The sequence below is a fragment of the Magallana gigas genome, chromosome 4, assembly GCF_963853765.1.
Source record: "Magallana gigas chromosome 4, xbMagGiga1.1, whole genome shotgun sequence".
NCBI lineage: Eukaryota > Metazoa > Mollusca > Bivalvia > Ostreida > Ostreidae > Magallana > Magallana gigas.
Genome location: NC_088856.1, coordinates 49603625 through 49616365, shown reverse-complemented (window position 1 = coordinate 49616365; position 12741 = coordinate 49603625). Strand labels below are relative to the sequence as shown.

Sequence of the window (12741 nt, the reverse complement as noted above, 5' to 3'; positions counted from 1 at the left end):
AAACACCAATGATGGGAGAAAAAATCCCACGGGAGTTTATATCCCACAAAGATTTTTTTCTCCCATGGGATTTTAGTGGGGTTTGAGATGGGATGAAAAATCCCACCAAAATCCCATGGGATTTTGATATTTGAGAGACAATTACAAGAAAACTAGAGCAATGTGTACATTCATGCTGACATGATAGGATCAAAGGAAAATGTCCCACCAAGATATATAAACAAAAGTAAGCTATGTCCAATGGAAATGGTAGCTAAAAGCCCGGACTTTGTCATGTCCGGACTTAAATGTCGCACTGTTCTTAATTTCTTGATATTTATAAATACCTCAGTGTTCAAACGATGTTCATTCAAAAGTATGTAAAATTTTCAAGATTTCTCAGTCAAAACGCCCCTGTTAGCTTATCAGGTTTCAATACATTGTTTAAAAATGTGATGTCTACGGAGATTTTGCATTGCAGCAAGCCCGGATGATAACGTTGCAAAATTGCGCGATGTATTCCGAGTGTATTCCGAATGGAGAAAAGATGTAAACATTTCCCATTATAAATCTCCGTAAGGAATCTGTTTTCGTTTCTGTGAATTTTTCCGAGTGAAAGATGATAATGCGTCAATTAAATTATCTTGGAAATTTTCTCTTTCATCGATTTTAATTGCACTTCTTTCACAGGTATGTGTGTTTTTATTAAAAATTGTCCAAATGTGCAGCATAAATATCGTGGGACAGACTTAAAGATGTAAATATACAAATCTAAATAGTCACAACCATCTCAGACATTATTTATTTCATGCATTTTTTGGATTCGTTTATCATAACATGCTGTTATATAAGTAATATGTGTAATATACTCTTCTGTGATGATTTATTTTATAAAAGCTTAAAAATGAAATCCGTTATTTTGACTTCTTATTCCATCTTAGTTTTTGATATAGAATATACAACACAGCACAACATGGATATGCTTGCTAATTTGAAAACAAAATTTATTACAATGTTTATAACGTGCTGAGAGTGCAAAACCAAGTTAAATTTTATTAAGCTTCTTGTGTTTGAAATTGATAGTCATAGATGTTGGTTAGACTTGCTCTAGTCTGTTTGATAATCAGAATCTAATACTTTTAATAACACAAAACAGCAAAAATCCCGATAGGCACTATGCAGGGTGTACAAGTATCTATGTTTGATGACATATTTAAAAAATACATGATAATTTTTGAAACACAGTAGAATTTTGGCTAAATTACAAATTTATACCTAGAATAGATCACTCATTATAATGACATAGACGCTTGAGCAAGTATGGATGTTGGCATTAGTAAATATAATTTCAAATTGTTAGAATTATGTATGTATCTTAAAAAAAAATTAGAATTTAAATGAACTGATAAAGAAAAACTGATACATCACTCTTAAAAAGATTTTTTTTATCCTTTAGTCCTTGCTGATATAATTTATGTTGTTATTTGTTAAAATAATCATATCAGAAAGGACACTTAACCAAATTACTGAAACTTCACAAAAGTCTACTTTCTAGTACACCAAACAATGATTTTGATTTTTTACGTACATACTTCTCAAATAATTATTCTAATATAAGTCCATCTCTATCAATTGCCATGGAACAAGTTTGTCGTCGATTTAAATCCCAACTCTTTTGATCCCACTTCTCAATCACAGTTTAGTTTGTCCCTTTTATATACCTAAATGCCACATGGAATACCTAAAATTTGTCATTACTCTGAAGGTACCTGTAGTCCAGGGCTTTTCGCAATGTTACTAAATATATTACGTCTACAAACCATCCGTATATGGCAGTTTTTTTTAGAATATATTATTGCAAAAACCTCCAGATTTGTTAAAAATATATCCATGATAAAAAAATCAACCATAAAGTTTAAAACCAAAAATGATATAGAACTATTCTTTCCATTATTTTACTGCGTTGGCGTCGACTGTGTCAACTGTTAAAGCATCACTTAGTAATTTATCTTGAGAATCACTAGTTTCTACAGTCAAGTTCCCGGGGTCTTTAAATTCTGGAGGCGGTGGGGGTAGACTATTTATTACTTCATTTGATTCTTCTTTCGGATTTTCTGCATCCACACTTGTTGGTTGAGGAGGAAGGTTATCAGGGATCTCCTTTGAATCGTTTGGACTGTCCTCGCCAACTTTCGTTGGTTGAGGGGAAAGGTTTTCAGTTATTTCCTTTGAATCCTTCAGAGTATCGTGAGCCCCTTTCGTTGGTAGAAGGGGTAGGTTGGACGACTTCTCCTCTGAATGTTTCGGTGCATAGTTAGCGCTAGCCCTTTTTGGTGGAAAAGGGGGTAGGCTTCCAGACACCCCTTGAGAATCTTTCACAGTTGGTATGACACCAGATGCTTCTTTTATGCCAGATTTTCTGCTCCCTGTCTCTTGGCCTGCTTTCAGATCGCCTGAAGACGCGTCTTTGTTATCCTTGTCCCTATTAATAATTTCACCATCATTGTTATGTGGATCTTTTGGTTTCTCTGTGCTATTTCTATTCAACTCCTCGTTGTGGATTTCAGACCCATGCGTTTCAATAAGGACTGAATATCGGTCTGGGGAACTGAGCCCCTCCTTTATCATCTGTAGCATGCTCAGGCGTTGTTTGTTTTCCTCCTCTCGGGAGAACGTTTCTAGCCTCATGTTGTCTCCCGAATCGTTGTTTCCCACTGTTGCACATCGAGGACGAAACAGGTCGTCGTGTCTTACTGGCTCCCTCGTCTGTCATAAAAAGACAAGGAGTTTAGATAGCCTGTGTTAAAAAAAACTATCATGGGGATGGGAACGTAGTTTATTAATATGGTTAGATTAAAATGCATAATTACCGATACATTATACTATTTTTAGCTAAGCCATTGTCTCAATAGTTTAACATTTTAATTTCTCATTTTAGATTGATTTGGTCATACATTGGATGCGCAACGTTTACATTTGGGAAGCTAATCACTTACTAATAATATGTTATATTAATAATGCACATAGCAATAGCACACATGTATACGCGATTGTTTATATGCATGTTTATGGAAAGATGATGGTGCTCTTTAAAATTTTCTGCAACCTTGTTTGGCTAAATACAGCATGGCCAGAGTTCTTGAGTATGGCGTGAGGGTTAATGCTTATTCAAATTCAAAGAATATCCTTTGGATCTAATCGTAAAATGCAAAACCATTCTAATCACACCATATATTTATCTTATTTCGAATTTAAATTATTGTGCACGGACGAATAGAATCAAATATGGTAAATGTTAGATGAAGAGCTATTAAAGAATACATATAAACAATTGCAACTTGCCATAAAGGGACTTCCCACGTCTATCTCAAACTCCTCAAATGGAGACCTAGACTTTTTTCTTCTAAAAGAAAAATTGCAATTGTGATTTAAAAACTATTTTTCAAAGTTTGATATGAAGATGCAAAAACCATAAAAATTTTAAATATATAATATAATTTATTAAATGATTAAAAAGCACTAATCGGATTGATAAACCAGTATGCATGTATTCAAATATGCGTAAGAAAGGAAAAAGAAACACATTCATTTGGTATTCGCATATATAGTACATGAAACATGTGTTTAGTGAAAATCTTACATACATGTACTATTATTATGAATAACAGCACGTCGCTTTACAAGACAGTTTGTTTATTATATCTAAAATGTTTAAATGGCATAAACTTGTTTTTTTTAATTTCATTAAAGATTAAAAATAAAGTAGTCTTTTAATTTTGGTTTATCTATACATACCGATATATAAAGTCAGTGAAATTGTTATATTTAAATTACAAATTCTGCAAACTGGAGCATAACATTACGCTTATGCAAGGGAGGTAACAAAGTGAAACATACTGTTTCTTTATGCATACAATGGTGATGATCAGCAGAACCAGAACAAGAACGGATGCAAGAGCAACTACACCAATCAACAGATTAAACTTCTGCTCCTCCAAGTCTGAAATGGAGACAATGTTAATGCTGAACGATGAATAAAGATTACAACAAATACTGAAAATACCTTACATGGTGCTCCGTTTCCTCAACAATTTTTTGTAGCAACTTGTCAAAGGTTGACCTCCTAACAAATTGAATTTACGTTTTATAACACCCCTAAGAGATGTAATAGGGACAAACAAGTCTCCTTGACTAATTTTATTTTTTATCCTTGTAAACATGTTTATAATTATAAGCTGCAGTTTACAGCTTCAGCATTTCAGAGTAAATACCATAGATTTAAATATTTTTTTTCAAATGATCAATATTTCTTGTTTTGAAAGATTTAAGAACTGTGAGGCAATTCACATGGGTATAATTTATAAAATTCATCACCAGGTTGTGTATATATTTAAGAACAAAGGAAAATTTAACGTTGCATGACATGTCTATTTCAATTTCCAAATCTAGCACCTACCAGAGATTTGTCCATTTAGGTCTTTTATTTTATCTTGAAATGAACTTAATGTTGTTCCCGTGCTGGTCCCTTCCGTAGATGTACTGGAAACGGTTTGTCCTGAAAAATGACATCATTTATCAAGATAAATGAATGAAATTAGTATTGAAAACCGTTTTTTTTAACAACGATGTGTTTATTTGAGAGCCAACAATAAGGATTTTGAGGACCAGTTTGATATTTAAAGTGCGCTTGGTATCTACTAGTTTTTGTTACCATGGCTATGTGGAACTATACCAAAACTTAAGTGGTAGTTTCAAATTAAGTTCAAATTTGCTCAAACTATTTATTGTTATAATTTCTATTTATTCATATTTGGTCCACCCCGTTCATAAACTTCCATACAGGAGTAGAAACTTTCTATTCCTTCCATACAGGAGTAGAAACTTTCTATTCCTTCCCCAAGAAGCCAGAACTGACACGACCTCTCCGATCGTCTGATTGACGTTTTCAATGAAAGTTAATTGAACTTTCATTAAGGAACAGCATACACGTTTTTGTCTCACCTGTAAGTGACGATGTAGACAAGTACGTACTAGTAGATAGAAATGTACTTGTGGACTTCGTTGTACGTTTTTCTGATGTTGCAGGCACATGCGAGGAAGACGTGCTACTTGTAGAGGATGAAGATGTCGAAGATGATGGAGAAGATGTCGACATGCTAGTTGAACTTGATGTGTGCAAGAAAGGGGTGGTTGACCTTGAAGAACTTGCAGAGGACAAGGTGGTGTGTGATATTGTAGAAGGTGTAGTAGTGACGAGTGGTGAAGAGTTAGATGGTGTGTTCGTGCTGATCAGAGAGGAAGACAGAGAGGAAGGTTGCGTTGTGGTAACCTTTGTTGTTCCTACGGAATGGATTTGTGCAGAAGATAACAATATTTAGATTGTAAACGAAGAAATAGATATAGTTCACAGGAGAATAATTGACATTCAAAGTTACGATGTGCGAAAAGCATTGCATGCATTTCAAATTCAAACTGTGATAATCCAAAGGTTGGTTATGTAAATTTTGAAGTTCAAAGACAAGAAAGGAAATCTGCATTTTAAGTAGGAAAAAAGTCAGGAAATACAGGAAGTAAATTACGTTACATAGTGTTCAAAATGCTGTGCATACTGTTTCAAATATATATAACATATACAATGAATGACCTATTTTTGAGTTGATAGGAAAGTCATTAATAAGTTAAATTCAAGACTGTACAAAATCTTAAAATTAAATTGACTGACACTCTTTAAATCTTGCTCATGGCAGTATGAATGCATGTTTACCCTGAGTGGTAGAAGTTGTTGAGGATGATGGAAGGACCGTTGTTAATGCATACGATGTAGTTGAAGCCATTTCTGTACTTGTGGTAGTGTTCTCTCCATTTATCGAGGAGATAGAGGTGCTAGTGCGGGCTGTTGGGGCATCTGTTTTGATGGTCGATGTGCTGAAGGGTTCCATTGTGTCAGACACAGATGTCACCGTAGACGAAAAATCTGTAGGGGTCATATTAACTTGGGTTGTTTCGGTAGTAATGGCTTCTTGCGTTATCGACTCAGCCGTTGATTCTGTCTCCGACACACTGGTAATGGGTTCCGTTGTCATGATTGTGGAGGTATCCGCAGCTTTTGATGTTGTGTCCACCCTCACCATCAGGGAGAGAACACACGGAAACAACAACAGTAGATACGACATTCTTTACCTGCCAAAAGGGATAATTGAAATATTGTTTGTAACTTGTTGAAATATAAACATCTTTTTTTATCGTATTTGAATAGGGAAGGTTCATATTAGTGAAAAAATGTGAGAGCTTCCTTATTCTACATTCATTTGGTTCGGTATTTTATTTTAAAGAAACTCCCTTCTGAACACTTTCTACATCATAGCCTAGCAATAACGATGATAAAAAAAACTGAATACACTTCCGCGTTTACTGTATAAGTACATGCAATAAACTTGTAATTTGTAGAAGCTTTAGTGGTTGCACTCCATTATTTAGAAAATTCACATAGACTTTGAATCATAGTTGGTGTAACTTTACCCATCATTATTACGAAGGTCGATCAAAAGGCTTGTCTTCTCCAGTCTCCCATTAAAAAAATTATGAATCATCCAAAAAAATTATACTTAACTGTATTCATAGTAGATTGAATATGTCTTACTATCCTTGTAGAGAATGACGTTCTTGTGTTTTTGAAGTGCATTTGATGTATGTTGATGTTTTGAAAAGCAATTTAAAAATTGCTGTTTTAAATTGGGAAGGAGAGGAAGTATAAAACAAAGTACGTAAATAATATAGCTTGTGTGAAGTTTAAAAAAGTAAGCGAATAATATTTCTTTTTTTAAAAAGTACTCTATGAAAGCGGCGGCCAACGCAATTTTAAGATGAAGATGGCACCGGACGTGCTTGGGATGACGCACGATTTATTATACAAAATGGTTAACATAACGCTTCATAATATTAAAAATAAGATGATTATAGAGAGGAAAAATTATTGTCTATAGCTTAGCTCTTGAAATAGGAATAATATCAATGGAAGTTTTTATAATTAGTTTTAATTTGGAAACACAAATTTAGGTTCCGATCGATGAATAACATATTTATTGATGAGTAACATGAAATTAGCTCTGTTTCATGTGCCAAAATAATTACAATTCAATTAACAATATTGGGTAATTTCAATTTAAAAAATGCAGTTTAAATTTAAAGAGAAAAAGTAGTTTATAGAAACAACGATCGAGGATTCAATGAAAAATTGAAAACATCAAGATAATGACAAAGCCTGTCAGAGAACAACAAGTTCTTGACAATAGGTATTTATATTTTCTATTATAGATCAGACATGAACTGGCTTTTTATTAATTTTGTCCATTCAGCAAAACATAACCATCGCTGGAAAGTTATACAAATACAAACTGATGAAAATAAAACCATCAGAACGAACCAGACGGAAAAAAACTTTTAAATGTCAAGTCTTCTCTTGTTGCATCACTATGCCCTAGCAAATAAATCCAAATAAGTCACAAATATGCGCAAAAAGGAAGTAGCCATTTCATTCCACACCCTGTTTACTCACAATATACTTTTCACCGGTAACAGATTTTCTGGTCCTTAAATTTTAAAACACATTCTTCAAAATGAACAGAATAAACCTAAGATCATCAGTTGGATTCCCTATATATATTAATAGATCAATCATCAGTTGGAGTCCCTATATATATTATAGATCAATCATCAGTTGGATTCCCTATATATATTATAGATCAATCAACAGTTGGATTCCCTATATATATTATAGATCAATCAACAGTTGGATTCCCTATATATATTATAGATCAATCATCAGTTGGAGTCCCTATATATATTATAGATCAATCATCAGTTGGAGTCCCTATATATATTATAGATCAATCATCAGTTGGATTCCCTATATATATTATAGATCAATCAACAGTTGGATTCCCTATATATATTATAGATCAATCAACAGTTGGAGTCCCTATATATATTATAGATCAATCATCAGTTGGAGTCCCTATATATATTATAGATCAATCATCAGTTGGATTCCCTATATATATTATAGATCAATCATCAGTTGGATTCCCTATATATATTATAGATCAATCATCAGTTGGAGTCCCTATATATATTATAGATCAATCATCAGTTGGAGTCCCTATATATATTATAGATCAATCATCAGTTGGATTCCCTATATATATTATAGATCAATCATCAGTTGGAGGGACTATTTATATTATAGATCAATCATCAGTTGGAGTCCCTATATATATTATAGATCAATCATCAGTTGGATTCCCTATATATATTATAGATCAATCATCAGTTGGATTCCCTATATATATTATAGATCAATCATCAGTTGGAGTCCCTATATATATTATAGATCAATCAACAGTTGGATTCCCTGTATATATTATAGATCAATCATCATCAGTTGGATTCCCTATATATATTATAGATCAATCATCAGTTGGATTCCCTATATATATTATAGATCAATCATCAGTTGGATTCCCTATATACATTATAGATCAATCATCAGTTGGATTCCCTATATATATTATAGATCAATCATCAGTTGGATTCCCTATATATATTATAGATCAATCATCAGTTGGATTCCCTATATATATTATAGATCAATCATCAGTTGTAGCAACAATTTAATTTATCAGTTATCGATTGCATTAAGAATATATCCAAAAAGAGTACAAAGAAAATGATCTTTATTAAAAGTACTAATTCCGTTGCATTTAGTGAATCATTTTATACAGTGTAATTTATTTGATTGTGTTTGCATTATATCAGTAGTTTTGCTGATAGTGAATGACTCAGATACACACTCAGTGTAAATGTGTTCTGAAAGCATACATCCTTTATGTTAAGCTATTTGTTTGCCAACCTAAATAAAACTATCTATCCCTAACTATATATACAAAGGCTACATATTCGACTGTGAATTTATTCATATTCATATATTGATCTCATAAAAGGACTGCATATTGGTATTTGAGAACAACATATTTTAAATACACGAATGATCTAGATTTTCTAAAAATATTCATAAGACGTGGCTTTCGTGACCATGTAATATCTTGTTTCTAACTTAGAAAAACCTATGCTGATATTTAACTGAGTATGGTTGGAAATGATATTGTAAACGTCATCAGATTACGGAAGTGAATTTTACAGCAGCAAAATTTCACCTGAAATAAGACAGGTAACCAGGTAACTTTAGTAAGACAATATTTGGATAAAAAAGTTGCTTTTACTGAAATGATTATAATGTCTAATTTGTGAATTCGTCTTTTTCTTTTAGTTAGTTTCTTTTTTTAGTTTTAATTTTTTTTTGAACAGTATACACAACTCACATAGGCTTTGTTTGATATCAATAATGTTAATAAATCTTTTATAATTTATCTCATCTCTGTGATATTCAGCTATTATACTTCTTTTAATTTAATATGGTGTCATTAAAACGGATGAAGAGTTTCACATTTTATCCTTTCCTTTACACACAAGAATGCAATTTAGAAAGTGATAGGTCAATCCATTTTGGATCCAATGTTAACCTCATAAGGTATCTCAGTTTTTTTAAATAATAATTATCACCCTAGGCTAAATGATCCACAATAATGATCCTTTATGCTCCAAACACTTCCTGTATATTGAAATGATTATTGTTTTGTCTTAAACTTGCCTCGACCTGTCAGTTAGGGACGATTGTGTCATCATATTGTAAATAATAATTAATTTGATAAATCAAAAATTGAGGACATAATTATGAAATTGTGTTTCCTCGTATCTGTTTGTCAAATGATACTACATGTAGTAGTAAACACGCGGTGTAAAAGATGTTTATCAAAAAGTACATATAAGGGTTTATCTACAATCGTTTCTTATTATGACTCTTAACTCAAGCAAAGGTATTTGGTGATAAATGACAACTCCTTTCCGATCCCTTCTTAAAATAAACAAACATTTTTAAAGAACTCGTTGACAGTCTTTACCACTATTGGATAGCTTTACTTTGATTTTGAGGGAAAAGGACAGGAAACGATATCTCATTGGCTTGGGCTCTTCTAAACCTTTCATTTTAAGTAAACACATGGTGATAAAACACATTTTAGTAACATCTCATTTCAGGTTTTCACAACTGGCTTCCTTGACTACACTTAATGTTTCCTCCCTATTATCACTCGACCTTTCTGCCGCCTTTGACAAACACTGGGTCTTCTTTTTAAATGCTAAATAGTACCTTATTATTAAAGTATGCGTATTTAGAGAAAACATTTATATGACGTATTGTAAATTATGATGGCGTTCTTTCTCCTAGTGAACTAAAACTGATATTTTTGTTGTATGGAGAAGGTTCTCCCGTACTAAAGTATCTATAGACTTAACTATCTGTTAGTTACAAATACCACACAATTCCTTCTGTGTCAGTCAAATTACCAAAGCTTTATAGTATAATATCTAGTACATATTCCGTCCTTGTGTTTAATATCATGCTTTTGACATTTGTTGATTTTACAAAATCTTGTTTTGAGTTATTCCGTCCGTATGATTTTTATACAAAGTTTATTAATAGATCAATGGACAACATGATTTCTTTCACGGTCTCCATTACGTTTGCACATATACATAGTCACTAAAATGCTGCTCACGTAAGAAAAAACGATTCCGCGATGTCTCAGTATTAACATAGAATCGTTCATTTGATGTAAGAATAACTGTACTGGAGGATTATACGGCAAAGAGATTTTGTAATCCTCGACTTCTATTCGTGGATATTTTAACTTCATTCTTTCGACCTAACGCAGCATGGTTATCACTTGCCAGTATTTCACACAAACCACATTTAATATCAACCACAATGACATCGGTTGTCACTCATAGGAACATATCACTTGCCAGTATTTCACACAAACCACATTTAATATCAACCACAATGACATCCGTTGTCACTCATAGGAACATGCAATATTACAGAGCTAAAAAAATACTGTACTGTGTGTTTTCTATCCATCGATGACCTATATATTTTATATGATGGTATAAAAGGCCCAAAGATGTTACATGGTAATTTAAAGTAATAGAAACAAAACTACTGATATAATAATGGTTAATTTTCTGTTCTTAGTTTATCAGATTTTCACTGTAAGGTGCCTATTCTAAATAGTATTAAATTGAAGTTAGTATTTATACGTACCATACGTGTCTAGTCTGTCTTATTGTTTCCGCCTCTATAAGTAATTTTCTTCCTGTTGCTTATTAATATATCCATTGTATCTCAACGCTGTATTCAGAACTCCCATAAGTCTTTAAACTACTGGGGGCTCTTATTGTTTAAGATTTATTCATAAGGAAGTGAGATTTAGTTTAACTGTAACATGTGTTAGTAGTTCATGTTCTAGACAACAGGTAAATTTCTCCCTCTGTCTTTGTCTCTATGTCTGTGTCTCTCTCTCTCTATGTGTCTCTGTCTCTCCTTGTCTGTCTATCTGTCGGTCGGTCGATCTGCCTGTATGTCTCTCTGTCTCTCTCCCTCTCTCTCTCTCTCTAAATTCGTTTTAACGTACATGTAAATGCGTATTCATTGGCAACGTAAGTTTCCTTTGTTTTCATTTTTAAATTGAATCAAATATTTAATTAGGTACAGAGAAAGCTATAGCTATTAATAAAATTTAGCTTTTCACATCATTGTTGATTATATGTGATGTGCAAATTTATATCATTATCATACGGTTAAAAACAAAAAGGAAATTGCCTCTTAATGAAGACTCAAACACTTGACGACTAACCGTTAAGCTACTCACTAGCGACTACCAGGACATCGATATGATAGGACGGAAAAACATGATTTCTCCCATTCTTCCTTTAATACAGATATAGTGACTCAGTTTTTTGTATGATCATTATAATACTTGGCAGATCCTGGTATTGTCTATTACTCATTAACAACATTTATGGACAGTTGTCAACTAGTGTAGATTATATAACTTATTTATTTCCTTCAATACCTTCCACATACGTTTAAGACGATTACATATATTGTATCTTATCTGCAGAGTTTATCTCCCCACCCAGTAGTTTCTTGTGAGATTTGTAATGTTATCCTTTATTTTAGCAAAATTAAAGATGATAATAAAAGAGTTTCTTTGAATTATACATAGTGTTAATAAGTATGGACTCTCCAATCCATCTCTTTTTTATATGTAATTTATAATGATCCATCTCTTTTTTCTTTTGTTATATTTATTTTATCATATTTCACCTTTCTTATCTTTACTAAAAAGAAACACATGATCGTGGCCATTATAGACGACGTTGTCATTGTCCTTTCGACGAAGAGTTTTAATAGTATTTAAATGTTATATAACTTATAAAACATCTGGATTTTTTCTTCTTCAATACAACGTTTATGGCCAAAACTTTTAAAATAATTATTTAGAATTTTAAGGCAGATCTAATGGATTTTTGTTGACCGCTCCGCCTTCTTCAGTGTTGAAATAGTTCATCTCAATGAATGTACATTTTAGGACACACTCTTCTTCCAAGCGAGGTGCATAAATATTTTCATAAAATAATTGTGACTAGATATTGAGATTTGATGTTCGTAACTATCCCTCATTTTGATTTGCAATATTTATGCGCGAAGTGAATTAGGTTCGTAACCCTTATAGGGAATATAAATGTCTTGATAGTCAACTTGTTTTTATCAGTATTAAAACTGTAAAAGTCAGGAAGTAAAGA

At 32.5% G+C, this 12741-nt stretch overlaps 1 protein-coding gene across 4 annotated transcripts; it reads right to left on the bottom strand.

The window, feature by feature from the left end:
* Positions 1–957: 957 nt before the first annotated feature.
* Positions 958–11448, bottom strand: LOC105330457 (serine-rich adhesin for platelets). Of its 4 annotated transcripts, none has more exons than XM_066082724.1 (7): positions 11198–11448; positions 5744–6159; positions 4981–5319; positions 4436–4534; positions 4048–4102; positions 3322–3382; positions 958–2745 (listed from the first exon to the last, which is right to left on the bottom strand). In XM_066082724.1, exons 2-7 carry the CDS (start codon positions 6150–6152, stop codon positions 1930–1932), a joined length of 1779 nt encoding a protein of 592 aa, XP_065938796.1. In that variant the 5' UTR covers positions 6153–6159; positions 11198–11448; the 3' UTR covers positions 958–1929. The 4 variants fall into 4 exon arrangements, with proteins under 4 accessions (XP_065938796.1, XP_011430455.3, XP_034306807.2 ...); XM_011432153.4 differs by lacking the exon at positions 4048–4102 and adding an exon at positions 3877–3979 and having other exon boundaries at positions 11198–11442; XM_034450916.2 differs by lacking the exon at positions 4981–5319 and having other exon boundaries at positions 11198–11429.
* Positions 11449–12741: the final 1293 nt, after the last annotated feature.

What these genes read in the sequence shown, in the direction of transcription:
- LOC105330457 (XM_011432153.4), bottom strand. Translation starts at nt 6,152, where the DNA reads ATGTCGTATCTACTGTTGTTGTTTCCGTGTGTTCTCTCCCTGATGGTG. An exon ending in AACAACTTCTACCACTCAGG is followed by an intron (nt 5,320 to 5,743) that starts GTAAACATGCAT and finishes TCCATTCCGTAG; the next exon opens with GAACAACAAAGGTTACCACA. An exon ending in CCTAAATGGACAAATCTCTG is followed by an intron (nt 3,980 to 4,435) that starts GTAGGTGCTAGA and finishes TCTCCATTTCAG; the next exon opens with ACTTGGAGGAGCAGAAGTTT.